Source organism: Camelus bactrianus, chromosome 28 (genome assembly GCF_048773025.1).
Source record: "Camelus bactrianus isolate YW-2024 breed Bactrian camel chromosome 28, ASM4877302v1, whole genome shotgun sequence".
NCBI lineage: Eukaryota > Metazoa > Chordata > Mammalia > Artiodactyla > Camelidae > Camelus > Camelus bactrianus.
In genome coordinates this window covers 2,468,552-2,495,854 of record NC_133566.1, presented here as the reverse complement: position 1 = coordinate 2,495,854, position 27,303 = coordinate 2,468,552, and the positions used below count along the sequence as shown (strand labels likewise).

Genomic DNA, 27,303 nt, shown 5'->3' with positions numbered 1-27,303 from the left:
ATTTCATTTCAGGGTAGGAAATCAGTAAATATTATTAAAAATGCTTTCATTCACTCTCACTAGTGAATGTTAGAGTATAATATAACTCAGTGGATGCAGAGAATACATACTGAGATAGATCACTATCATAGTATATCGTTTGCATTAAAATTCAGGAATTTGTTCCTCTTTCTGATTGATGTTAATTGATTTTGGCACCTAATAATTTACAGTTTGCTTATTCTCCAGTTATTAGTCCTTTAAAAAAATCTTTACATGCACTGGAGGGGCTCACTATTTAAAGTACGAGAGGTGAAATATTTTTTAGTGAGGAAATCTTTGTAATGTTAAAAATCTAATCTCTAATTCTTGGTAGATTTAACACGTGTGAATTGTTTAGTTCAAACAAACAGTGACAAAGTTAGGTTTCTGAGTTCCTGTTTTTCTCCTATTTCAAGGCTAAGGCAAGTTATGTTTCACTTCTTAGTTTGTGAGTAGCCCAACATAGATTACGAAGTTTGTTAAATTTTAATTATTTTCTAATTTTTCTTTATCTGTACTTGACTACTTAAGGATAAATGTGTTTCACAAGCACGTACTGTGAAAGAAAAGAAATCTGAAGATCAAATCAACCAGATTAATCTTTCACTTGTGCATCTGCAAAAAACGCCTAGAGAACCAGAAGTGAATAAGGAGAATGACAGAAAGGACATACCTGTATCTTCAAAACATTCTTGTGTGGAGAAGCATGAGGACATGTGGGTCAAACAAGGAAAATTCGACTGGAAACATAATTCAGAATTTATCACAAAGAAGTCAAACCAGAAAATGAGTAAAATCCATGAAAAAGGCAAAATTACTTTTCATCGTAAGGTAGTGCCGCTTCCTGACAACTCTGAACTACATGGTGACTTAAAGGAACTACCTTCCAACGTGACAGATAATACATTTGATTTTGAGGAAAAGGATGCACCTGGAGCCTCTGTCTCTATAGGATTCCAGGCAGTCTCTGAACACAAAGAGCCCAGTCTTGAAAATGTTTTTGCATCTTATTCCAAGTCTGAGTCAAGTATGGTTGCCAGTCATCTTCAAAACTTTATTTAAATGAAAATAAGTTGGATGAAAACGATAAGCCAGACACTGAACACGTTTTTAACAAAACCAAGGAGAGTTTTCGTAATGACAGAGAAAATGAAGTAAGGAACCGAGTTCCATTTACAGTGAATGAAGACCAAGAATTGGCTACAAAAAGAAAACCGAAAAGGAGCCAAAATACTCACTGGAAATCAGACATTGGACGTGCACCTCAGGTAAGTGACCCAAAAAGCCTTTTTGGTTTGTGGCTTGACCTCTCCAGTGAGATGAAACACATGATTCAAATAGAAAGTCACAATATGTCTGCTGTTTCAAATACTTGTAAGAAAACCAAACCAATACAAGACCAGCTCCAGAAGCCATTGCTTGCAGATAACTGTGATGCTAGTAATTCTAAAATCATGGACCCTGAATTAGGAAATGTGAGTTCTTCTCCATCAAATGGTAACAGAACATCCAAAGTATATCTAAAAGAGTTACACCAAGATATGGAAAGGTTTAACAATGAGGTAGGCATGTTACAAGTAGAATTCCTGGCTTTGGAAAAAGAAAATTCAGCTTCAAAAAGAGGTAGAGGTTCCTTTGCTACTGCTCTTGTTTTTTTTCTCTATATCAATAATCTCTTCCATTCTGATCCGTACTTGATCTGATTTTCCACTTAGGAAAATAGCCTAAGTATAAAACGGGGTCATCTAAATATGTAATTGTGTAGAAACAGACTATTTCTGCCATTTAAATAACAGGAACTCAGGGAAGCATTTTCCTGGGTTTTGTTCCTTAATCAACCTAAGTCTCTGTGCCAGTCTTTCGTATGAAGTGGGAAAGTAATTCAGCTGTGTGCCACGTGACCTTCTGAGCCGGAATAAATGCGAGTGAAATAGCTTAAGAAATATAAGCTCAAGGGTTTTGTTTTTTTGTTTTAATCTATTGGCTTAAATGTAAGTTGCACATCCATAGAATGGGAAGGAAGCAGTGACTGAGAGAAGGGGTATATAAGCACGTGCTCTCACTAAACTGATCCGTGTGTTGTGCGTTAATGAGTGCAGGCTTCTCTGTTTTACTGATCACTGGACACTTAGAATTCCATCATGGCCACTTTGAGATATTCTTAAGAATACATGTGCTCCCACATACTCTTGAGTCACCACTTCCGGGTGTTTCTGTTGAGGCAGACACTTACATTATATTATTTAATAAAATGTAGGAAGTTTTGACATGTATGATTCTACCATATAGGTAGTATGAACCCTCAGCAAAAAAAATTCAGTATTTATCTCCAAAGGAGAAAACTTGAGTTTTGAGAAACTTGAGTTTTGAGATGCACTGAATGATTTTTTTTAGTTCTAGTAATAGATTTTTAAAATGTGTGTGTTCTTTTGTGTGAGGTGCAAAGAGTGTTAAAGATGGAAATCTGAAGGTGTTCCCCTTTAATAGAAAAAGGAGATGAGCCCTGCCCCCAACTTTGCCGAAGTCACACTTATCTGATCAATTTGATGAATTTATTTGGTAGCTTATTAGATTCAGTGTTACAGAATTGTATCATCTCTTTTGACACCGTAAAATGCTGGGGAATACTGCTTTAGGGAACTTGGACAAATCACTTAACCTTTCTTGGTTGTGTTCCCGTTTTCAGTAAACAGTGGGGCTAAGGTAGATCACTCATTACTCCTATGCCGTCTAGCTATAAAATGGCCATGGTTATTGAATGTGAAATTGGGAAGCATTATTCCTTCTGCAGAATTCCACACTAACTGGCAATTCATCAGTTTCACTCTGCTCCTTTCGGTAAACATGGGTTTATATGTTTTATTAAACACCACATTTTGATACCCCAGGATCCAAATGAAACAAGAATTATAAAAAGTAGTGGGGAAAGGATAGCTTTAGCACAGAAAGAAGAATGTTTCCTTTCTGTTACTGAAGCACCAAGGTTCGACATCTTCTAAATCTGGCTGTTTAATACAAAATCTTGGTGGTAAAGACAGAAGAGGACAAATTTTATGCCTTTGTCTTTCTGTTTCTCTGTCTCTGCCATTCACATGGGGAAGAGTGGATGTAAGAGCACAACATTCAGAAAGTCCTTTTTGAAATTTTGGAAATTCTGTTTCTTTTCCTCAAACAGAAAGAAGCAGAATTTACAAACATTCCAATGACTTGAAATGATAAAAATTAAAATAAGCACAAAAATATCTTAATCAATTGAAATCAGGGCAAACTCTGAGTCAAATGATAAAGTGAATGATAACAAAGTCTTTATAATGAATAAAGTAATAATTACCCTTTGTATGAAACCTTCACTGAAGGTTGAAGTAGAAGAGAACAGGAGCAAAAGTGGTGAACTGAAAGGATCAGAAACTATATGTGATGGCAGCTATCATGAAGGATTAACTCAGCAGAGGAAGAGGGGAAAAACTGATGACCAGCGGTTTCCTGCTCTGCAGAAAGGAGATTCTGATAGGTAAGCCTATATCAGTATTCAGCAGTAGGTAATTATTCTTTTCCTAGATGTTGTTCAGAATTTCTTCCCAGACTCATCTCTCTACTTGCTTCCATATATTTTGTACTCTTCCTTCCAGGTTCCTAGGACACAACTAAATGCCATGTGCCTAATCTTTGTGCTCACATTCTAATCTCTTAATCTCTTAAGTAGAATAATTTCCTCCTGTCTCTTTTGCTCATGATTCCTGTTTATTTCCCCTCTTCTGTAAAGCCTTCCTCATGCTCACTTTACTTTCATATGTCAGCTCTTGCGTATCACATTGTATCATAATTGTAAATCTGTCTTTGAAGCAAGAATTTGTGTTTCCTTGCATATGGTTGGCACTTGTTAACCATTTTGTGAATTAATAAATGATTGAAGATGGGTAAGAGTTGGAATTTTACAAAAATTGGTTTTTTTTTAATTTATCAGTAGAATTATATTTTAAAAATAGGCTTTTTTATGGATTGTTTTAAAGTAGCTGTCCTGGCTTGCACATGAAGGGAGTAAAGAATGAAAGTGGAAAACGGACATTAAAAGCATCTGTGACTTCACGTGTATTTGCGAAGACTGCCTCGCTGGCTGGTGGTCTCCTACACAGGAATGACAACAGCAGTTTAAGTGAAGGAGATCAAGGTTGTGGCAGGTAAAACCTACAAATTCTTTATTTCTAGCTGAAGACGTATTAGCAGTGATTACCTTCTCTGGAAATAGAACAGCAGCATATAGTGCACAGGCCAAAGCAAGAGGATTCTCACCTGTGTCGGAGGAACTCTGCCGAAAGGCTAAGATGAGGACAAGTGCCTTTGACCGGAAGTAGTTTCAGTAATACGTCCCCAGGGAAGCCGGGCTGCAGGGAATCAGTGTGAACAGCCCCTCAGAGGACATTCCCTGGGAAGGCAGGAGAGGACTGGGTGATAACTGAAGGGGAACGTGGGGCTCGTGGGGGTTCCCTTTCTGTTTTTAATGATGAGATGATAGTTTGTAGGGGATGTCTCTGTGCTGTTGGATGAGATTCCATAGAAGACGTGTTTTTCAATTTAACTTTGAATTTCTGATATTAGAAAGTGTATTGATTGTACTGTTATCTTTAAAATACTGTAGTAAAGTATTCATGTATGGTATTGTTGTAAGGCTTATTCATTAGTTCTGAAGCGTAATATTCTTATGCAATTGAATATGCAGATAATGACTTTAAAGTTACACCATTGTCCATAGATTTTTTAAAAATTGTATACTCATAATGACTATACAAACACTTAGGCCATACTGAATAGGGTTTAATCATTCCTTGATGATTCTATATTTTATAGTGTCCTTGACAATATCATCATGAGTGGCTATGGTTTTGTATGCTATTACAAAATACCAGATTATATTAACTTAATATTTGTTTAGATTCTAGGAAGAAGGGGAAGATTTTGTTTATATATGATAGAATAATAAACTGTTAACAATCTATCACAGATGATTACTTTTGGATTACTAAGTTCTAAATTAAAAAAGCCATCATGCTCCATAAGGACCTGTCAGATGCATGAACAAACAGCTGAATGGATAATGAATGCCAGCTGATTAATGTCTTTAGCAAAAGCAAATCTTTATTAAAAGTAGATTTCCAGTATTGCCTAGGTCTAAAGTCTTTTTATTTTTAAAAAATAGGTGTTAAGATTCAGAAATTATTATTATTATTTTAACATTTTTTTATTGAATCATAGTCGTTTTGCAATGTTGTGTCAAATTCCAGTGTAGAGCACAATTTTTCAGTTATACATGAACATACATAGATTCATTGTCACATATGTTTTTCACTGCGAGCTACCACAAGGTCTTGTGTATATTTCCCTGTTCTGTAGAGTATAATCTTGTTTATCTATTCTACATTTTGAAATCCCAGTCTGTCCCTTCCCACCCTCCTCCCCCTTGGCAACCACAAGTTTGTATTCTATGTCTATAAGTCTGTTTCTGTTTTGTATTTGTTTTGTTTTGCTTTTGTTTTTAGATTCCACATATGAGTGATCTCATATAGTTTTTTTCTTTCTCTTTCTGGCTTACTTCACTTAGAATGACATTCTCCAGGAGCATCCATGTTGCTGCAAATGGCGTTATGTTGTTGGTTTTTATGGCTGAATAGTATTCCATTGTATAAATACACCTACCACCTCTTCTTTATCGAGTCATCTGTTGATGGACATTTAGGCTGTTTCCATGTCTTGGCTATTGTAAATAGTGCTGCTATGAACATTGGGATGCAGGTGTCATTTTGAAGTAGGGTTCCTTCTGGACATATGCCCCAGAAATTATTACTTATAATTATACCTAGACATAGAATAATAATAGAGATTCATTTACTACATTAGTTAAAAATGCTTAAAAGTAAATATTAGTTTCTTAGCATACTGTGAAATGCAAGTATTGAAGCCAGATTGCCTGGGTTGGAATTCTGGGCAGACATAGGGGCTTCGACAAATGACTTAGCCTTTCTGTGCCTCATTTTCTTTCTGGGTAAAGTACCTGATGTATTACCTACCTCCCAGGATTGTTGTGAGGATTAAAATGTCTTTAAGACACGTAAAGTGGTGATAATAATGCACAGCAGTTGCACACTAAGTCCTCAAAAAAGCTGATGTCATGGTTATTAGAAAACGGTTTCTTTCATATAAGGACTTAAGTAATACTTTCCAAATAGGTTTTATTGCCATGAAAGCCAGTTTTTATTGAAAAAGACAACAACAAGAAAATCCTGGTATATTTTTTCCTATCAAATAACACAAGTAATTTTATGTTCTTCCTTTTCCTTTCCTTGTCTGCTTGATTTAAATTTAATACTTTGTTAATAATATAATTGATATGCTTTCTTTGTCCTTTATTGTTACTGTTTCCATTTTTTGTTTAATCCCTTTTATTGAAAATTATCAATGCAAAGGTTTTATATAAAAAATAGATTTACATACTTCTTGTATTTCCAATATTTAGTATTTGGCTTAAAGGAATGGCTTTTTTCTTTTTTCAGGTCTTCAAAGAAAATGTCTACTAAAAAGGACAAGGTATAGTAAAATATTAATCAAAAATATTTTCCTGTAGTAAAAAAAAATTTATAAAAGATAGAGTGGAAAAACAAAATCCTCCTTTGTTGTAGAGACATTTACTTAAAAATAACTTAGAAACATAATTGATAAAGTTAGCCTTCTGACGAAAATCAGTTGTTTGGAGAATTGTCTGTGTTTTTGCTCTCATAAAAAGATGGATATTTATCACCTCTGTACACTGAGCGTATTTTACAACTATGTTGGAGACACTGTGAAATAGCATTATTTATTTGTAGGTCACAGAGCAGGTGAATTCTGTGGATGACCTCGATGACTTAACTCTGGCACCGGAAACAGCTTCTGAGGATCACAAGTCGCTTTCCCCTAATTGTAAGAGTACCCTGAGGCTAATCAAACAACTTGGCCTGGAGAGTAAAGGTAGGACCCCCATATGACTACACAGCCTTTTTAAGTATCTCGTGGTAACCTTTGCACACCTAGTACTGCCCCAGGGAGCACAGCTCCGTTACAGTCCGCTGCGTCTCAGAAACCTGCTTTGTGTCAAAGCAGAAGCAGATGTGTTGTGCGCTGCCAGCCGGGGGCTGTGACCGTTCCCACTCCCTGTGCTTTCTGTTGACTCTGCTGCTCCTACGCCTTCACCCAAGGTCAGGGTATCACTGCTTCCCTCCTAGAACGCTGAAATCACCTCAGGATTTTCTTCTCCGCTGTTCCCCCTCCTGGAACCTTGGTCTACGCCGCCAGCATGATTACTAGATAGTTTTTAAAATTCAGGTCTTTGTTAACCTCCTTGCCTAAAATCCAGCTCCTGCTTCTCGTAGCTCCATGGTTAAAGGCCACAGTCCTCTGGCTTCATCTTGTTTCCTTTTATTACCCTTCTTTCCACATGAATTTTAGAATCATCTTGTCAATGTGAAAAAAAAAAAGTCTGCTAGTGTCCTGGAAATGAGATGTAGATCATGTTGAATCTGTAGATTAATTTGGGGAGAATTGACTTCTTAACAAAATGGAATTTCTAACCCTGAACAAAGTTCATTTCTCCATTTATATAGGTCTTCCTTGATTTTCTCAGTAATATTTTAAGAGTTTTTAGTGTCTGGGTCTTTCCGTCTTTTATGTTTACCTGTATTTCTTATTTTTCAGTGCAGCTGTAAATAGTGTATTTTTACTTATTTGTTTGTTTCAAAATACTATATTTTAAATTTTAGTTTCTGATGATAGAAATATAGCTGATTTCTGTATACTGACTCTGTGCCCTCCAACCTGGCTGAACACATTTATTAGTTCTAGTAGCCTTTTTATGGATTCTCTCAGATTTTCTACGTAACCAAAGGTGGTCAAGATTTTTCTTCTTTAAACTACTGTCTTACTAAAGAGAGTTCACATTTAAGACTTGCAGCCAATAAATACATTCTCTGTCACAGCTAATCAGCTCTGTCAGTGTTGCAACAAGAGTAGCCATAGACAATGCACAAGTTAATGGATGTGGCTGTATTTCAGTAAAACTTTATTTACCAAAGCAAGCAACCCAGCCCACAGGTTGGAGTTAGCTGACTCGCATCATGTAATCGTATTCCCCGCTGATTAGCAGACACTTTTACCTCTTCATTTCCCATCTAGATGTCTTTTGGTCCTTTATTTTGCCTGATTGCACTGGCTCCAGTACAGTGCTGAATAGAAGGAGTAAGAGAAGCCATTCCTGTCCGGTTCCTCACCTTCTGGGAAAAGCATTCCGTTTTTCACCATTGTGTATGGTGTCAGCTGTAGGGTTAGCACGGATCTTTGTCATAGTGAAGACGTTCCCTTGGTTCCTAGTTTGCTGGAAGTTTTTATCAGGAATAGATGCTGAGGTTTGGCAAGTGCCTCTTTTTATCCGCTGACATGATCATATGGTTTCTTTTTTAGTTTGTTAATATGATGAATAACATTGATTTTTACGTGTTAAAACAGCCCTGCGTTCTTGGGATACACCCCACTTGGTCGTGATGAATTTTCCTGTATTGTTGGATTTAATTTGCTAATGTTTTGTTTAGAATTTTTACCTCCATTTTCATGACATTAGTTTTCTTTCTTGTAATACCTTTGTCTGGTTTTGGATTCAGGGTAATGTTAGTTTTATAGAATGAGGACATAGTTCTTCCTCTTCGTTTTTCGAGGAGACTTTGTGTGGAATTGGTATTAAATTTTCCTAAAATATATGGTAGAATTCACCAGTGTAACCATTGGGACTGGAATTTTCTTTGTCGTAAGGTCTTTAAATAGGACTTTTGTTTTGGTTTTTAAGATATAGGGCTTTTTAGCTTATTTGCTCTTTCTTAATTGAGCTTTTGTAATTTCTCTCTTTCAAGGAATTTTACCCACTTCATCTGAATTGTCAAATTTATTTGCATAATGTTCATAATATTATTTTGTCATTCTTTTAATATCTGCAGAGCTTAGAAGAATGTCTTCCATGTTATAGATGCTCAATATCCATTTGTTCAATATATGGATGAATGAATGTGAAAATGCACAGTCCTTTATACACAAAAATTATTCATATATTTTGTTTCTATGTTTGTTTTCTTCCTAATGCAGATTCTGATAGGTTATTGAAAATTGAGGATCCAGTTCATTCATTCAGATCAATAGAACTGAAAGAATCTGACTGTGCACTACTTACAGGAAAAATTAAAGAAATGGAAAATAAGGTGAACTGGCTACAAGCAGAGCTGTTGAAAACAAGAGAAGCAAAATCACAGTTAAAACTTCAAAATGTGGAGTGGGAACGACAGCTCTGCAGCATGAGGTACTGAATTTCTTGGTTTTAAAGAAATATTTGAACTCTATGTTTACTTTAATACTGTAGGTATGTAGGAAAAGTCTTAAAATTGCTAACTTACCTTTTGGGATTTTACAGGGGAGAAAATTTCATTAATATTGTGGAATATGAGACTCTTGGAAATAACAGCTATATATATATACACACACACTCATTCTATATTTCTTTAAAAAAATCTTTGGTCCTTATCTCTCAATTGTCCTCCAGAAAGTTTATGTTACTTTACATTCCCACTTGCAGAATTATGAAATGACCATTTTTCTCAAGGCAGAAACTTTAAAAAAATTTATGCAGTTTGACTCTTAACATATGAATGGATGGACTAAAAAGTTAAGTGGAAAGTGATTACTGGTTAGTTTATTCAGCATCTCTCTCATACAGAGATAAGACCAGTTCAAAGGTGTATGCTGAAAGCACGGGTTACTCTTTATTTCTTAATTAATAGGGATCCTGCCTTGTACCAAAAGGGATTTAAAAATGATTTACTAAAATAAATAATATTCAACAAGGTAAGTTCAAAGTGCTGCAAAAGAAGAAACATAAAGTGTAGGGCATCAGGGAGTAGACTCCCCAGCCTCGCCTTGGATTATGCTAATTAGTGGGTCAGTGTTCTGGAAAAGACATCTGCGGATGTTACCTTCCCCTGGAGATCATGTAGGAGTCCCTGTAATATCTCATGAAGTTGAAATTTTATTTCTCATGAAATTATAAACCTGTTTCTAAATAGTAACTTCTCTTTTAATTAATGACTAAATTCTCTGTCCTAATGAAGGAGTAATTTATGACTATGTGGGGGGGAAGGGTAATTTTCAATTCAAACCTTACTGAAGAATTGCAAATTTTCTTTCCTACACTATTGACCAGAGTTACTCTTGACTGAAACTCAGTAGCATTATGTCTTTTCATTGCTACTTTTCAAATATATATATATATATACATATATATAGTCTATCTTTATGAAGAGATTGAAGTGAGGAATTTAAAATGTGAGACTTAAAAATGAAAAAAAAATTGAGAACATAGAAATTCCATTGGGGTAATAAATCAGCTTGTGAAGAACCAGATCATAAAATGAACTTTTTATTTTCTAACAAAATAAATTTTAAGGTAAGCATATTTCACTGCAGATTAACATTGGAACAAGAAACAAAGAAGAAGAAAAATGCTTATATATTATATGAAAACACTAAGGATGACTTAAAAAGAAAAGAGAAAGAATGCAATGAGCAAGTTTCCGCGAACCAAGAACTTGAAAGCACTGCCCGGGCACTAGAATGCAAACGGAAGAGCATAAGGAATAAACCAAACCAGGTAAATTAGTCTTAGGTGAAAATTGCGTATCTCTAACACTGTTTCATCAATATTATTTATAATATTCTTTTGAATTTATCTGTATTTTCATTTAAAACAAATGAAAGTTATCTCATCCTAAAGATGAACTATGACATTTAGAGCTTAACTTACTAATTTCTTGATGTTCTTGGCATCTAATAGATGCTCTGTGTCTTTTCTGAATGAAGGAATGGAAGTTAAATTGAGCTTAATCATTAACATAAGGATTGACGGTTTTGGTCCATTCAACAGAGTAACAAGTCTAATTCAAATCCATGTGTTAATTCTGGCTTTTTGAAGTTAAAATCCAGGCTGAATTGCCTTGAGACTGTGATGGAATTGGTTAAATGCCTTATAAAGAAATTTTCTTTCACTGGGATTTCAAAATTTGTAGATACCGACAGGAATATGCAGAATAGATAAACAAGATTATACTGTATAGCACAGGGAAATATATACAAGATCTTGTGGTAGCTCACAACAAAAAAAAAGTCACAATGAATATATATATGTTCATGTACAACTGAAAAATTGTGCTCTCCACTGGAATTTGACACATTGTAAAATGACTATAACTCAATTTAAAAAGTGTTAAAAAAATTTTTCTTTCATGATACTGCATCCTTTGTGTTTTTGCTCTGTGATAAATTTAGCTGTCGTATATATTAGAATTTGAGTTATTTATGTGCAGTAAAGATCCCTGTGCTTAAAAAGGCTACTTCTTTTTAACAGTTTAAAAAAATTTTTGTTTAAGATTCCCCTCCTAAGCTTTTTTTGACTTTTTTTCATGGTATAAAACCCCAAACCTAATGAAATATGTCTCCAGGTTTTAGAAGAGCAAAATGATGCTCAGAGACAACTTTCTCGAGAGCAGAATGCCAGAGTAATACAAGATGAAATCCTGGCCCATCATCTTTCCCAACAAAAGGAGGCAGAAAAGACTAACAAGAAAATGAATGCTGAGGTATTTTCTTTAGTCATCTTCAAACACGTGTGTGTATGAATTTGTATACTTACATAGTTTAAAAACCAATACTATAGGTATAGAAAGTATAGAGGGTTTTAAAAGCCTATATATGTAAATATATTTTCTGGGGGTTTCATTTCTGGTTCATTGGATAAAGCAATATTTTGAATTCAAATCCATTTGCCTGCAACAGTGACATAGTGACATTCACAATGGCCTCATCCGAGGAGAGGCTGTTCATATTTCCTATAGGAATTGATGAACTTTCCATGATCTCAAAACTGTTGCTACTAACAGCAGGCATTCTAGTTTCTGGCAGTGATCTCACTCCTTTGATAGATGAATGGAGAGGTTACTTTATCACTTCCACTGATGGTAAGGAGGAAAAAGTATAGCCGGTTCAGAAACCATAGTCTGGGTGTCGTTCTCCTACGTGTGATAAAAAGTAATGCTCTGCTCCATGTGGTATGCGATTTCAGTACAAGGAGCTTTTGAATATAGTGACATACCATAATCTATACTTAGTGATAATTTATTGATCAGTATTTTATTTTTAATAAAACAGTTCACTGTATTTCCCTGCTACTTCACATCCATTACTGTTATAAACACCATGAAGAAGAAATAAAAATTATTGCAGAAGCAAATAGTCTCCTGATTTTCTAAGAAGAGCTCTGTAAATTTGAGCTTCTTTACCTTTAGTGTATTCACCATTAGGGAAGTAGAAGGCTTCTCTTGTGTTTATATATTTGTCCTAGAGAAGTAGTGTTGGTTTGGTGTAAGAGAGAGTCAGAAGACCTGGGGGTAACCCTGCAGCTTGCTTGTGTTTTTAACCCTTTATTCCAGAATTGTCACAGCTGAGTTAACTGATGCTTGTAGACGTGCTTAGTACAGTGCTTAGATTTATCACTTATCCGTAGATGTAATTCTTATAACTTGCTCTAAAAATGTTAGAAAGGGAGAATATTTATGGAGTATTCTCAGGAAAATTTTTTTATGAAATTTAACCTGTCCAAATATATACAGAGCTAAGGCTCTTCCTTTGGGGGTAGCTGTAAAGGTTAGATGTCAGATATAATTTTTAAGTGTAGTCAGATTTATTCATTGTTTATTTTAAGCCTTTTGGGTTTGTTGTATTTCAGAGAAAGGCCTTCCCAGTTCTGAGCTTCTTAAACATCCTTTTGTGGTTTCTTTTTTACTTTCATGGATTCACTGTCTTTAAATTTTTAAACTTTTGGGGATTTCTGCTTGTTTAAAGTTTGAGATTTGTATCCACCTTAAGTTCTTCCAGTTGGATACCCAGATATTGCAAACTTTTTGTTGTATAAACTTAGAGATTAGTCTTTCACTTCAAAGGAAATTATGATATGTCAGTTTATTGAGTACAGTTCAGAGTAAGAGATAAGGGGTTTCACTTACAGGACACAAAGGATTTTGAGCTGTCTGACCCAGAAGATAACAGCGAGGTGCTTCCTCAGCAACTTCCTGAAGCTGAACGTCAATTCCGTGGCCAAGAAATTGAGCTCCATCCCAGGAGAGATGCTCTTAGACCAACGACGTTGGTATTTGAATGTGTGCATAGAGACCGAGGCCAAGCCCAGCGTTCAAACAAGGAAACTGAATCCTTGTCTCAGAGCAAACAAGGGGAAGTCAACAGATACATTGGAAAGCAGGTGTTCTTGGAGGAGAGAGTATGTGAACTAGAAAGCGAAAACGTGTTGCTTCGACAGCAACTGGAAGCTGCTCAAAGTGGGGCCAAAAGTAAAAAGACAATACTTAATATCCCAGCGCCGTTTCTGGATCACCTGGGAAAACTTGAAGCCATGAGCAGACGAGTTCTGATGCTGGAGGAAGGAAACAAGGAGTTAATCGATGAATCCAGATGTTTAAAGGACAGACTGTATCAGTATGTAACGGACAGAGCAGAAATGGAAGTAAGTACCCAGAAAGGGAACTGATTTTCAGACTTCCTCAAAGAAAGTTCAAAGTAGTATCCGATGAAAGCTGAGTGTTGAAACTAGTTGAATATAAAAAATGTGTGGGCTGTAAATATGTACATTGTAAAGCAGCCTAAAAGCATGCCTTGTATCCAGCAAACAAAAGTTAGGCCTGAGAGGTGCTTTACTTTGAGTAAAGATGCCGTGTCACCTGAAATTCTAAGAGATTAAGCTGTAAGTTGTTGACAGATACAGGGAGGTCTTAGTAATTTCCTCTTATACTGCCGAAATCATTTTAATCTTCCTGTCACCACATTTTAGTGTCGTGATGAAGCAGATAAATGAAATGCTCAGACCTAAAATGAGTATTTTGAAATTAAGATTCAGTTGGGTGAACAAAAAAAGTAAAAGAAAAAAAAGAGAGAGAAAAGATTCAATTGTGTGGATTACCTTGACAGTCAAATCCAGATTTCCCAGATGAACTGATGTGTAAACACTGTATCTTGCAGTACTTTTCATTCAGTAGCTTTTCATATATTTTTAGTTGATATAATTTTATTTGTATACATGTCAGCTGGAATTAAATTGAAATATTTCCATCTCAAATTATGTATTGTTATGACCTCGCCACTCCTTAAAGGCATCTGCTTTTCATTCAGTCATAATTTGAGACAAATGTAAATTTTAGCAAAACTGTTTGACTTAGTCTCCCCTGTTCTATTTATAATTTACATTGAACATTTTTTTAAATAATCTGCTCACAATTCTCATTTCAAGGCTCAGTTACTGTCATTTGGATGTAAGTTTGTCCAGTACAAAGGAACTGGAGCGCTCTGTGATGTACGAGTTTGGCATTGGGGTCCCATTTTCAGACTGAGGAGGAGCAGCTAAGAGTCCTGAGTGGCAGGAAGGGAGTGAGTGGGAGGGGTGGGGGGAGCTGTAGGAACTGCAGTCCAGGAGGCAGGGGAGGCCAGGTTGTCGCGGGTGCCCAGAGGCCATTGGAATAACCTCATTTTTATTGTGAGATAGGAGTCTGTTGGAAGGATTTAAACACCAGATTGAACATGTGAAGGACTCTGAACTTAGCCTCTAATGAGAAAGAGGGAGAGTGTTCCACAGTGTGGAACTTACCACCACTCATCCCACCCACACGCCCATTTCTGTTTGAGACTTCAGTGGGGGTAAAGCTTGGCCACTTCCTGGGAGGGGCAGGGAATGGCTGGTGGGGCTGTATCCATTGTCTAAGTTAACTTACTGTCAGTAAGGCAGGAGGGTCATGCCTTCTGTGTCTTTAATGAAATTTAGTAAACAGGAATGTGTGCCTGTGAGAAAAAGAAGGTGAATTGATGTCTGTGGGGATAGTTCTCAAAGTCCATATGTTGGAGTTATATTTTATTAATGTAACTTAATGATAAGGTGACTTAAAAATCAGTAACAGAGTTCTCTCTTTAGGCCTGTATGAGACAGCTTCAGCAAGAGCTGACTGACACCCGAAAGAAAGTGTCCATGTTGGAAGCTTCCCTGGAGGTGACAGCACATCATCACACTAACTCAGAAAATGAGACACAGGACTCAGAGAGGAGGTCACATCAAGCTGCGAACCCAGTACGTGTGAAATCTAGCACGTCAGCCGTGAGTGCAGCGCAGAGCATTGCAGGACACTAGCTTTTCAGGGACAGCTTTCTTTTGTATCTTCATTATAATTACACTTTTATTTATAATGCACTTGTTTCTTAAACTTTGACTTTCATTCTGCCATTTCTTTATATATTTTTTCTTATGATATTTACCCTTAGAGAAGTTGAAAATTACACACCTTTCCCCACAGAAGTTAACTTTTTTTCCCTACTAAACAGTATTTTTTAGTGATCTCTCACCACGAGGCAAGCTAGATAAAATCAGAGGATAATGTTTCATGGCATGTTCCAGAAAATTGTCATAACGCATCTTCACTTTTGTGAATGGATATAGAATCTGTGTGTATTTACTTCATGGATTTCAGAATACCTTGTGCAGAAAGGTCATTATACTAACCAGTTGAAGTTAGACATTGCCTTCATTTTCTCTTCGTTTTAGACATGTTGTCAAAGCATGGAGGAGTTCAGATCATGAATGTACACCCAAAATAGACAATTAAGAAAATTGTCTAGATCCTGCCTTTGGATTTTTTTTAACTTTATTGAGATATAATTCACATATTATAGGGGGGATTGCATAACTCAAGTGGTAGAGTGCATGCTTAGCGTACACAAGGTCCTGAGTCCGATCCCCTGTACCTCCTCTAAAAATAAAGAAGTAAAACCTGATTACTTTCCTGCACCAAAAAAAAAAAAATCACATATCATATAAGTCACCCATTTAGGATGCATAGTTAGTATCTCCTAGTATATCCAGAGATGTGCAGCTGTCACCACAGTCAATTTTAGAACATTCCCATCACCCTAAAAAGAAAGCCTGCATCCCTTGGCCATCACCCCCAGCCCGCCATCCCCCTCAGCCCCCGGCAGCCACCAGGCTGACTTCTGTCTTTATAGATGTGCCTGTTCTGGGTGTTTCCCATGGATGGAATCACATGCCGTGTGGTCCTTCATGATTAGCTTTTTTCATTTGACAGAACGTCTTCAAGGTTCATCCATGTTATAGCGCTTGTCAGTATTTCCATTTCTGTTTATTGTCAAACATTACTCGGTTGTGGGGCTAAACCGTTTATCTATTTATCAGTTGATGGACATTTGGGTTGCCTCTGCTTTTTGCCTATTGTTAATAATGCTGCTGCGAACATTTCTGTCCAAGTTTTGATGTAAACATGTTTTCATTTCTTTGGGGAATAGACTTAAGAATGGAAATGCTGTCATATGGGTCATACGGTAACTGTGTTTAACCTTTTGAGGAACTGCCATGCTGTTTCCCAGGGTGGCTGCACCATTTAACATTTTTATCCACAGTGTGTAATTCTCCCAGTTTCTATGCATCCCTGTCAACACTGGTGATTAGCTCTCCTGGTGGGTGTGAACTGGCATCTCATTGTGTTTTGATTTGCATCTTTCTGATGACTGAGAATGTTGGGGATCTTTCCATGCGCTTATCCATTTGTGTATCTTCTTTGAAGGCCTGTCCAGGTTTTTGCTCATTTTAAAATGGGATTGTCTTTTTATGATTGAATTGTAAGAGTTCTTTTTGTATCCTGGGTGCAAATCTTTGATCAGATGTAGGATTTTCGATTATTTCCTCCTATTCAGGAGATTGCCTTTTTACCTTCTTGATGGTGTCTTTTGAAGACTAGAAGTTTTTAATACTGATGAAGTTCAGTTAATCTATTTCTGTCTTTTACTGTCCTACCTAAGAAACAAGTGCCAGATCCAGTCATGAAGACACACACCTGTGTTTTCTTCTAAGAATTTTGTAGTTTTAGCTCTTTCATTTTGAGTTAATTTTGTATGTATTGTATGAGGTAGAGGTCGAATTTTGTTCTTTGGCTTGTGGATATCCAGTTGTCCCAGTACCATTTGTTAAAAAGACTATTATTGTCTCATTCAGTTATTTTGACACTCGTATTGAAAATCAGTTGATCGTAAATGTGAGGGTTTCTTTTAGATTCTCAGTGGTGATGCCTTGATCTATGTCTGTCCTATGCCGGTACCAAGTCAGATGTTACGAGAACTCTTTCTGAGTCATCTTGCATAGTACCAGTTGTTTTACATAATAACAAAAAGTCAGTGTCATGGGGTATCTGTAACTACTTCTGTGGAGATCTGCTGCTTCCTGAAAGGGCCTGTGGCCAGCTTATGCCTTGCTGACTCTGACATGACTGTGTGACAGAAAGTAGGCTTGCAAAGATAAAGTCCATCCCTGCCCCCATTCAGACCTTTGTTTTCTCATCCTTGCCTCCCACTTCACTCCAGTTTCCATCAAATCATGGTCACAGGATCTGCTCACTCAGTCTGCAATATACTTCATTATGTTGCACTCATTATAATTCATAGACTCATCCATAGGTTTCACTATCTAGAGGCAAAAGATTAAGCCTGGAAAAGATTAATTCAACTTTCCTCTTTGGAAGCCTCTCTAATCCATCATCTTGCGGTTCACGATCAAGTCCTCTTTTGGCTTGGTTCTTGTGTGTAACACTGGTGCCGATCTTGTTCTTGGTGTAGATCCTGCACTCTCAGCTCCCTGTGTCTACCTCCTTTTACTTAAAAAGAGAGATGCCTAGCTGTAATCTATAGCTGAATGCATAATTAATGAAATAAGTATTTCATCCCATCCAAGGAAAATTTTTCAAGAGTACAGCTGTTAAAAATTAGATAATATTCAATCAGTTTATCAGAAACAGATAACAGACTAGTAGTCTGAATTTCAAAAGTTCAAAGCCACTCTGTGTGACACAGAGAAGCATTGTGCTACAACATGAAGCTGAGACAGTCCTACCTTCCCTTACCAACCAGCTTTGAAGTCAGGTAAAGGAAAAATTGTATTTAATTTAAATACTGCCAAAGGACACTATACTTACGGTTCCATAATATTTTATTTTCTCTCTGAGGAAAGGAAAATGAAGAGTGAGTGCTAGATTAATAAATTCTCAAAGCTGCCTGTCTCTTAGAAGTTCAGTTAATTGAAATGAGGTAAAAAGTCTGATTTTGGTAAACTGACTGTTTCTAGTTATTTTTCAGTTATTAGACTTCAAATCCTATGTCTCCTTGCTTACCAGTCTTCCTTACCCTCAAAGTTGAGGGAAAATTGTGAAATACATGTCAATTTGTAAGAAACTGTGATTGGGGGGAACTCTGAAGTACCTTCCTTCTCACTAGTTCTGAGGTCTTTCTTTCAGCTACCTGCTGTTTCTTATCAGCACTTTGTCATTAGTAAGTTAATCTCAACGTTTGTTATATTCCAGTTTATGGGAGACCAATTTCTACTATATTCAAGTTACATTTCTTACTATCGTTTTTATCCACTTTTCTGTTCATCTGTTTTTGCCTAACAAACTCCCCAAAGTTCAGTGGCTTAAGTAAGCATTTATTTTGTTCACAACCTACACTTAGGAAAAGTGTGGCCAAGACAGCTGGCCTCTATTCCTCTCAGCTCCAGGTGGGGCAGCTCGAAGGCGGGGGGCTGGAATCGCGTGCAGTTTCATCCATTGATGTCTGATGGTTGATGTTGGCGGTGGACTGTGGCTTTGGTGGGGCGGGCAGGTGGACCACCTCCCCTGGAACACCTAAGCTGTCTCTGTGGCCTGAGCTTGCCCTCGTGAGACTGGGTTCCAGGGTTAAGAGCGAGGCAGAAGCTGAACTGCCTTTTCAGACCTGCCCTGCAGTTCACTCGGTGCCCCTTTCACCATTTGCTGTTCTTTACAAGGAGGGCACTTAAGGTTGGCCCCCATTCTACCTTTTTTATGGAATTAACTTTGAAAATTTATGGAGACATTCAAAAACCAGCATAATCTGCTCACTAGCCACAATGTTTTCTTATTGCTTCCATACGAGAAATCCGTTTACCCCACTCAGTCCCTGAGCAGGTCTCGGTCGCTGTGGTGGTAGGCTCAGGCTCCAGTCCAAGGTCTTACTTTCCCATCTTCACCGGATTCAGGTGGGGTGAGGTTCCTGGGCATGGTTTCTGGAGTGCAGCCCCTTGGGTGCACTCCTCTCAGTGCTGAGGCTTGAGGATAAGGAGACACGGGTTATTAGCCACCACACACCCAACATTCTGCTAAACTGCTAAGGACTCCCTCACTCACAGATGCAAGATGGGAGGCACACTGGTCCGTAGCAGTTCTGAAATGCAGCCTGATGCTGGCTCTTTGATTAGGACTTAGTCCTAACCCTGGGAGGGGTTCTCCTTCGCTGCCCTCTCTGAGCTCTTTGTTCTGTCCCTTTCATGAGCAGTGACCTGTGTTTGCAGCTGAGTAGTTCTCTCAAGCCAGCTTCCTCCTTGTAGACCTTCTAAGAAAAACCCAAAGGCCTCTTCCTGTTTTGCACTGTCTTTGTCTCTTTCAGTCCAAGCTAGCAAGCAGTGTTTTTGCTACCACAGTTCTCTTTAAAACTTTTGAGTTTCCTGTGAATTTTATTGGGGTTCATGCCATTGGAAAAGCTACTCTCATGTCTTTTTGAGATAAACTTCACGTTGGGCTTCCTGTGAAGCTGTTGTGGGACCATGCCTTTGAAATTCTTATGCTTTTAAGATCTTTAAAGGAATTTGAGGCGGCACCTTAAATCTTTCCAAGGTCTTAACAAAGTCTTGGCTTCATCTTTAGATTGTTTTCCTGGCAGCAGCCTAGATTTGATCTTAGCCCGGAAGCCATTTCTCTGCTTACCCATTATGTGACAGTTGGGCATGTGGAGATGCTTTAAATGGGATACAGATATTTGAACCCAGTGAATCCTGGTTCCTTTATATTTAATAATCTTTTTGTTTTAGCTTATCTCTCTCATCAATTTTACTTTCAGCTGTTTGGTAGCAAGAGTCCCGTTTCCTCCGGTTTCAGTGTCATTTTCTTCCCTGGCCTAGAAGCCGTCAGTCTCAGCCCTTCAAGAGCCCTCAGGCTTCCACTAACAGTCTCGGGGACACTTTGGATTTTCACTCTTACTCTTCTCTACATCTGTTCAGGTTTCACCTACCTCCAGGTTCAAAGGCATCCCCACATTTTGGGTTCTTTTTTAATGGCTGTGCCCCATTTTTAATATCAGTGTCTGTGCCAGTTATTTATTGCTAATAACTTATATAATAAACTGCCTCAAAACAGCATCTGCTTGGTTCACAAATCTGTGTTTAGACAAGGCTCAGTGGAGCCAGCTCATTTCTTCTCCACTTGGCATCAAGCGGGCACTAGAATAATCTAAAGGCTTGTTCATGCTTATATCTGGAAGTTGGAGCTGGCTTTGGTTAAGGACATTCCCTGGGGTCATCAGCTGGGACAGCTGCATGTACAAAGACTCAGTAGGTGGCCTGGGCTTCACAACATGGTGGCTGGGTTCTAAGGGTGAGCATCCCTACAGAGTGAAAGTCAGAAGCCATTTAGCCTTAGAAATCACACAGCAGTGCCCCCACATCTGTCCCCTAGAAACCAGTTGACTGAGGCCAGTACATAGTTCAGGGGAGGGAATTTCACAGAGGAAGTGCCAAGGAATTTGTAGAGTTGTTTTACAACCACCATCTCTGCCTGCCTTGTCTTACCAAATAATCCTTCTATCTGAAGGAAAGTAGTTCTTCCAAGTCAATGTCACTGAAAATCCAGCAAGTATTTCTGTTTGTCTTTGTTGAGTATGTTGTCTTGTTTTGTGGAGAGCCACAAAGGATTACAAGAATTAAGGCTTTTTTCTTTAGAAAAATGTATGGATCACCTTAAAACCACTACACTAGGAGATGGGTTTCTCCTTAACTCTGCGAATCACTCATTTCTCCTTGGAATGCAATTCAAATAAGCATAAAATATTTGTGGTTCAGAGAAAGGCTTATGGCATTAGAACCCATATTTGTAAGATGTATTAATTGCAGTCTTTTTTTCAAAGTCTTGTTTTGGGAGGCATTTATTAATTCAGCCCTAAGTAACTCAATGTGATCTCCCTAAAACTTTAAAAGCCATGGAGAGTTAAGGCTTGGGGGAGGAAGGGGTAAGAGACTTTCTACTAAGAGGTGCCTTGTAGTCATTTTATGTAGGAAAGACGTGAACCGATTACAGAAAAATAAGAGTGTAAAATCAAGTACAAATGTATAAGATGATGACAGTAAACAGTATTGTTTTGTGACTCTTGGTGGTTTGAGCTTTTTTCTTGACTTTCTGAGTAATTTGAGTTTCTCCATTCCACAAGGCAGATACCATTTTATTGTAACTGAATTTATTTCAACCTTTGATGCTGGTTTAGAGTTAGGCTGTTCTTAGTCTGCTAACATCATTACCAAACAGTTTTATGTTCTTCATGCAGAATGCTGATCTTCCAGCAAAAGTGGAATCTACATCTTCAGTACTTCTCCATCTGAGTGCAGAAACAACGTTTTCTAAAGGAGTTATTTATGAAAGAATTGCAAAAGAAATCTGACACACTGGAGGAGGAGAAAAAGCAGTTGGAAGAAGTAGTGCACCTCAGGCGTCACCTAGAAATGAACGCAGTGGAACACAGTCCAGTGGAGCAGTACAAACGGGAGACTGAGGAGCGAGCAAGATGGGATGTAGTAGAAAAACTGAAAGAACTCAGTCAAGTCATGCGGTACAAACAGGAGACTGAAAAGAAAGCAAGACAGGATATTGCAGAAAGATTGGAAGAAATCAGCCAGTTCTTACAGGTGAAGCATTGATCTGTAACGTGCTGTAATTCACTTCGCTGAGAATTACAGTTCAGATGTGTAGATTTTATGTGTTTCCTCTACTTCCCATATAGCGGTTTGTTTTGTAGATTTCTGGAAGGAAGGCCGCATTTGTTACTCCCTTTAAATAATTCAGTTTCCATCATTACTATCACTAAATTGATCTATCAGAACATCTCTCACTAGAGAATCACTTTTAAGAACAATTGGTGTAAATGAAGACGACTAGGAGGAAAAGAATATATTGTGACTCAAATACTGTACCACACTCTGGGATTACTGTTAGGTTGTATTGTTCAACTGTTAAAATTTTAAATTGATCCTATTAATCTTTGAACTATCACATTACATGAGTACTAATGTAAGAGTGATTCAACTTTAATTTTGTAATTCAGATTTAATTCACTTGACATTGATGATAAGTATTTTAAAGTTCAGCTTTTTTTCACACTTAAAAGTTGCTCTCTGAATCACTGACTCAAAACTAAAGGGAAAAAATGTACTGTAATTACTTAGGTTATAAGTATTTTTAAAATTGTATCCTTTTAACTTGCTGTAGGCCCAAGCAGCATCTCAAGAAGACTTGTTAAGAGAGTATAAACGTGCTTCAGTAAGTCAAGTGGAACACAGAGTTAAAGGTCTGGAAACTGAACTGAAAAGTAAAACTTTTCAGTTTGATTGTAATGAAAAAGAATTGGAAAAATACAGGCAGCTGTACCTGGAAGAGCTAGAAAATGGAATGTCATTGGCAAGCCAACTAAACTCGTAAGTTAAAGTGTAGAATTATAGAAAACAATTTAGCTCATTAACTTGCCTCTAAGGCATAATTTTTATTGAGCCAAGTTCATGAAGTGAGTAGCAAGTGAGAGCTGACTAGATAGTGTCATTTTGGGAAATGGTGTTAGTAAATGAACTCCCCTTTAAAATGTCAGTCCAGGGCAGTTTGCATCTCGCTGCCTTTTGTTGCTTTTACATGACTTTATTTTTTATATTTGCATATATTTATCCTGATCTAGTCTTTAAGCTAGGGGTTTTGCAAACTTTGTAATTTAGACAGCCATATTATCACAAAATTTCTAGCTGAAATTCCCATAAATAGAAGTGTTAATGAGTTTAAAATTAACTTGTGTTTTGGAAGAGTACAACTTAAACCCAAGGGGCCCCATTCTGGTGTTTGGTAAATTTACTTTCTTGATTGTGATATTTGGTGTCACCGGTCGTGGGCATCGAGATGAAGTACTGTATCCTTCTAAGTTTGTCTCCGCTACGTCAAGGCATGCTTGGGAAACAGGGAAATTAACATCGGGGTGAAGGGCAGTATAGTGGTTCAGAAAGTGGCTAAAAAGAATATGGTGGCCTGCCCGAGAGGGTGTGTGGAAGACAGAAAGTGTAGGTCCATCCTCCGGTGCCTGAATAACAGTATAAGCTACAGGTCTCCCCGCTATCCAAAAGTAGAGTGTTTCTATGAAAGTTGTCGGTGTAAAGCAAAGGGGCAGTTACCTTAGGACACATCTTGCTGGTGGATGCATAAAATAAATATGCATAAAGCACAGGCGCTCACAGACACAGTCCAAAGCCGTGGTGGCGTGATGCCGGGATACTGAGTGTGGTTCTGGGGAAGGAGCTCAGTGGGGCCTCTCTCGCTGCTCGGGGTGCTCATTGCCCCTCTGATGGCTCTGGCTGAAACAAACACCCAGTGCTATTCTGGCTTTTTGCTTTTTTTTTTCATAAAAGTGAAAATCCGCTTGAGGTTTTTTTTGGTTATGGAAAACAGGTGCTGATGTAGGCCTCTGGTAAAAGCGAAGTAACAAAGTGAGCTTTGGGACATTGGGGGACACTTGAAACTGCCCCTGGTGCTGTCGTAGTTCTTTCCCACCATCGACTCTGCCGCCTGGTGCCCCCCAGAGGTGGTGTCTCTAAACTGTTCCTCAGTGCCGCATGCTTAATGTCTCCCAGGTAGTGAGTGAAATGTGTGTATAAGGGGGGTGAAAGCAAATGCTTGAAAATGGCTTTGAGGGATGGTTTAGTTTTTATTTCTAAATTGGTTTCCTGAGGGTGAACATGTCTAGATGCAGCCAGTGCAGAAGGCAGCGGGGATCCTCTGTGGGGGCGTCTCCATCTCTGACTCTCCCCACTTTGAAGTACTCGTTACTTAAGGGCCCCCCAGGCATATACGTCCTTCTTTAGGACAGTTTTAAACTGTAATTGTTTACAGTAGGTCTGCGCTGTCGTATTTTTTGGTGTCAAAACAGTTTAATGGGACAATCTGTTTACTATTATAGCAACTTTAAAAATACACATCACTTAGGAAGAAAATGAAATGAATGAAATCTGTGCTTTGCAATCCTCGCAGGGCTAATGAGAGGCTGGCAGCAGTGAGCACTGAGCTTCAGCTGGAGAAGCAGCACAAGAGTTCTCTCCTCGGCTCTGTTCCCGCACGGCCTGTTGACGGACCGCCTTCTGATGAAAGTTCTAGTACTAGCGTAGAGACCGAAAGGAGTCTTACTCGAAGAAGGAACTTCAGGAATTTTTCAGACCCTTCGACTAGCATAAGCGATCTGTTCAGGGTTAGTTATATTATCTTTTTTTCCTTGGTTTTCAGATTTCTGATACAATTCTTGTTTTTAATTTGATGAAATTCTGAGTTGTTTATTTGACTTCTGCCCACTAAGTAAAAGCCATAATTAATTGTGTTAATAAAGGAGACAAATTTTATAATCTTTTTTAAAGTCCCTGGACTTGTAATTTTCAAGAGATACCTGTCATTAACTTTATTCAATAAATGCAACTGAACTGACAAATTTTAAATTTCTTAAAAAGCTCCATTTTAAACTCTAGTTTAGAAATTAAGTATTATTGCCAAATAACTAGAGATCCACTTCCAATGTTTGGCTTAGCTTCTGATTGATTTCGGTTTGGCATTGGTTCATAGTCATTTTCAAGTTTTGCTGCACCCCAGTTTTTCTACCCCTAAGCATAAGTAAATGATTGACATTGAGCTACTTAACCACATGCAGATGTTTTTTATTTAAAGGAATCCAAGATATATTCTTTTTATGAATTCAATAAACTTGTAACACTAAAAACATTAAGGTCTGTTTTTAAGTTTAAAATTTTTATCATTTTCTTCTGTAAGAGTACATCCTTAATTGCTATTTTACTTATAGCATTGTTATTTTAATTGCTATAAAATATCTTACTGAGAAATTGTAGAACATTTCTAAGTATGTAGTCAAGTAAAGGAAATACTTAAATTTTTAAAATGAAGTTCACTTACGTCTCTGTCTTGCCCTCACTAGGAATACCGAGGTGGCAGTGATAGGGAGTCTTTAAATTACAACCTGTTTTCATTGTGTATCATTGTTGTTAAAATACCCATTTAAATCGGTGCGCGTTGGTTTATGGTTTGATGGTGTTTTCATGATCTTCTTGATGCAGGGAAAGGTAGCACGGGCCCTTGTTAAGTGAGGTGTCAACCTGTTTCTTCTCACTTGGCTTCATGTCATAATAAATCGAAGAAGAAAAAAGCTCAGGTTTCATAGACAATGTTGTGGGTAAATTGAGTCTAAGTGCTTCAGAGTCATGAAACCAGACTGCATGGTGTTAAAAAAAAATGCATGGCTAACACTTCTGTCAGTGGCTAAGCATGATGCAAACTCGAAATGTTTTCATTAGTTGTCACCAAAAAATCGACAGTGGGTCACTTTACAGGATGATGGTGGAATAGTGTGAGTGCAAAAGCAATGCAGGAGAAGACTCCTGAGGACAGTTGTTTCCTTTGATGTTTTTGGAGGAAAGAGGTGTCTATTTTTTAGTACTTCTAGATACACTGGAAAATGATTTATTTTAAACTCAGTGTTGTAGTTCCAAGGTACACGTAGTTCTGTGGGGCCGTGGGGCCGAATCATGCTAGGTTTAGCAGGGAGGTTAACAAGCCCCATTCTGTCCAGGTGCAGAGACACGTCTCCCTCAGCACTGCCGGGAGCCTCATAGGAGTTACTGTACAGTTACTGCTTACAGATTTCTTAGTCAGACTTAGAGAAAGAAGATGCCTTGTGGAATTGCTAGGGATGTAATTATTTCTGCTGGGAAAACATAAAGTAATGCCATGAGAGGTGTGAACATACTGTTTAAAATGACGAAGGGATGGGTTTTTGCATGGGGCTTAACAAAACAACAGACTTGCACAGCTTTTCAGCTATGGTTCTAGAAAGCAAAATGTTAAAAATGGCATTGGGATTGAATTTAACATTCTCCTTTATGTGCAAGATTTTAACATTTTGGACTGTTCCTACTGTGAAGTTCCAGCTTACTCAGCATTTTCTTCTAACTTCACAGAAGTATTGCTCTAAGTCTGATTTCAGTCGTGCTGGTTGTCGAAGCAAGTTTTTTCCAGTTCATAACACTTGGATTTATTGCCTCTCTTACTGCTGCTTGACGTACAGCCTTGTCACGTGACATCGTTGTAGTGGTAACAGATGGACCCCGTATCTGTTTTGCTAATTTTTTACCCTCAGATTTCACATTCTAGTTTATTTCTGGGATGTTTTGTCCTACATGCCAGAAGCAATTTTACAGTTTTACTCAGTTGTGTTATCTATATTACTATAAAATACAAAAGGTTAAAATTAGCCTGAGCAGATACATCACTGTTAGATTTTCTTGCACATAGAATTTTTTTCTGAGAATTGAAAACTTAAAAATGGATTCCAGACAATATTATAACACACAAAATTTCTCTGTTTTAGAGGTTTTTTTATGTTCAAGAGTTTTTAAGTGTTGGTGTGCCTAACATGAAGCATGGCCACAATAGTTAATAAATGTCCTTCAAATCTATTTTAAATAGGAAGACTACATTTTACACTCATTGATTTTGGACTTCTGGTGTATTACTGACACTTTCAAACATTTTCTAATGATTTATTTAAGTAACTTTTAAATTTCTCAATTGTCCATTCAGTTTAGCAGCCCTTTTTCTAAATGGGACTATATCAGTGCACCAGAGCTAAAATGGTTAACGTTCTAATACTTTAACTTTTTACATGACACAGCACTGTCTCAGCAGAATCTGGTCACGTTTCTTTTAAAAGTAGGCTTCCAAGGCAGGGCACATCCACTCTGAATTTTAATTCTAATCAAACTATCACATTAGTTAAGCTCATTTCTCATGAGGCAGAGGCAGAGTTCAGTAACCTTGTTTCTGGTATCAGCTCTCTGCCCTGTGGACTCCCTCCTGCCCTCATTTCATTTTGTCTGAATGGACAAATGAGGAAGCGTGTTATCTTTTGAAAGACAATCACTCAACTTCTTCCAGTTCTTTTTCTTTCATTCACTTTTTTCTCTGTACT

The 27,303-nt window shown here is 37.6% G+C and overlaps 1 protein-coding gene across 1 annotated transcript; it reads left to right on the top strand.

Annotated features, from left to right (window-relative positions):
• Positions 1 to 1,087: 1,087 nt before the first annotated feature.
• LOC141575412 (ankyrin repeat domain-containing protein 26-like) lies at positions 1,088 to 21,837 on the top strand. The gene is made up of 11 exons (XM_074354505.1): positions 1,088 to 1,289; positions 3,378 to 3,532; positions 4,032 to 4,199; positions 6,567 to 6,600; positions 6,879 to 7,020; positions 9,178 to 9,388; positions 10,549 to 10,732; positions 11,580 to 11,717; positions 13,142 to 13,654; positions 15,110 to 15,262; positions 21,577 to 21,837. The coding sequence occupies exons 3-11, from the start codon at positions 4,051 to 4,053 to the stop codon at positions 21,688 to 21,690; spliced, it is 1,638 nt and encodes a 545-aa protein (XP_074210606.1). The 5' UTR covers positions 1,088 to 1,289; positions 3,378 to 3,532; positions 4,032 to 4,050; the 3' UTR covers positions 21,691 to 21,837.
• Positions 21,838 to 27,303: the final 5,466 nt, after the last annotated feature.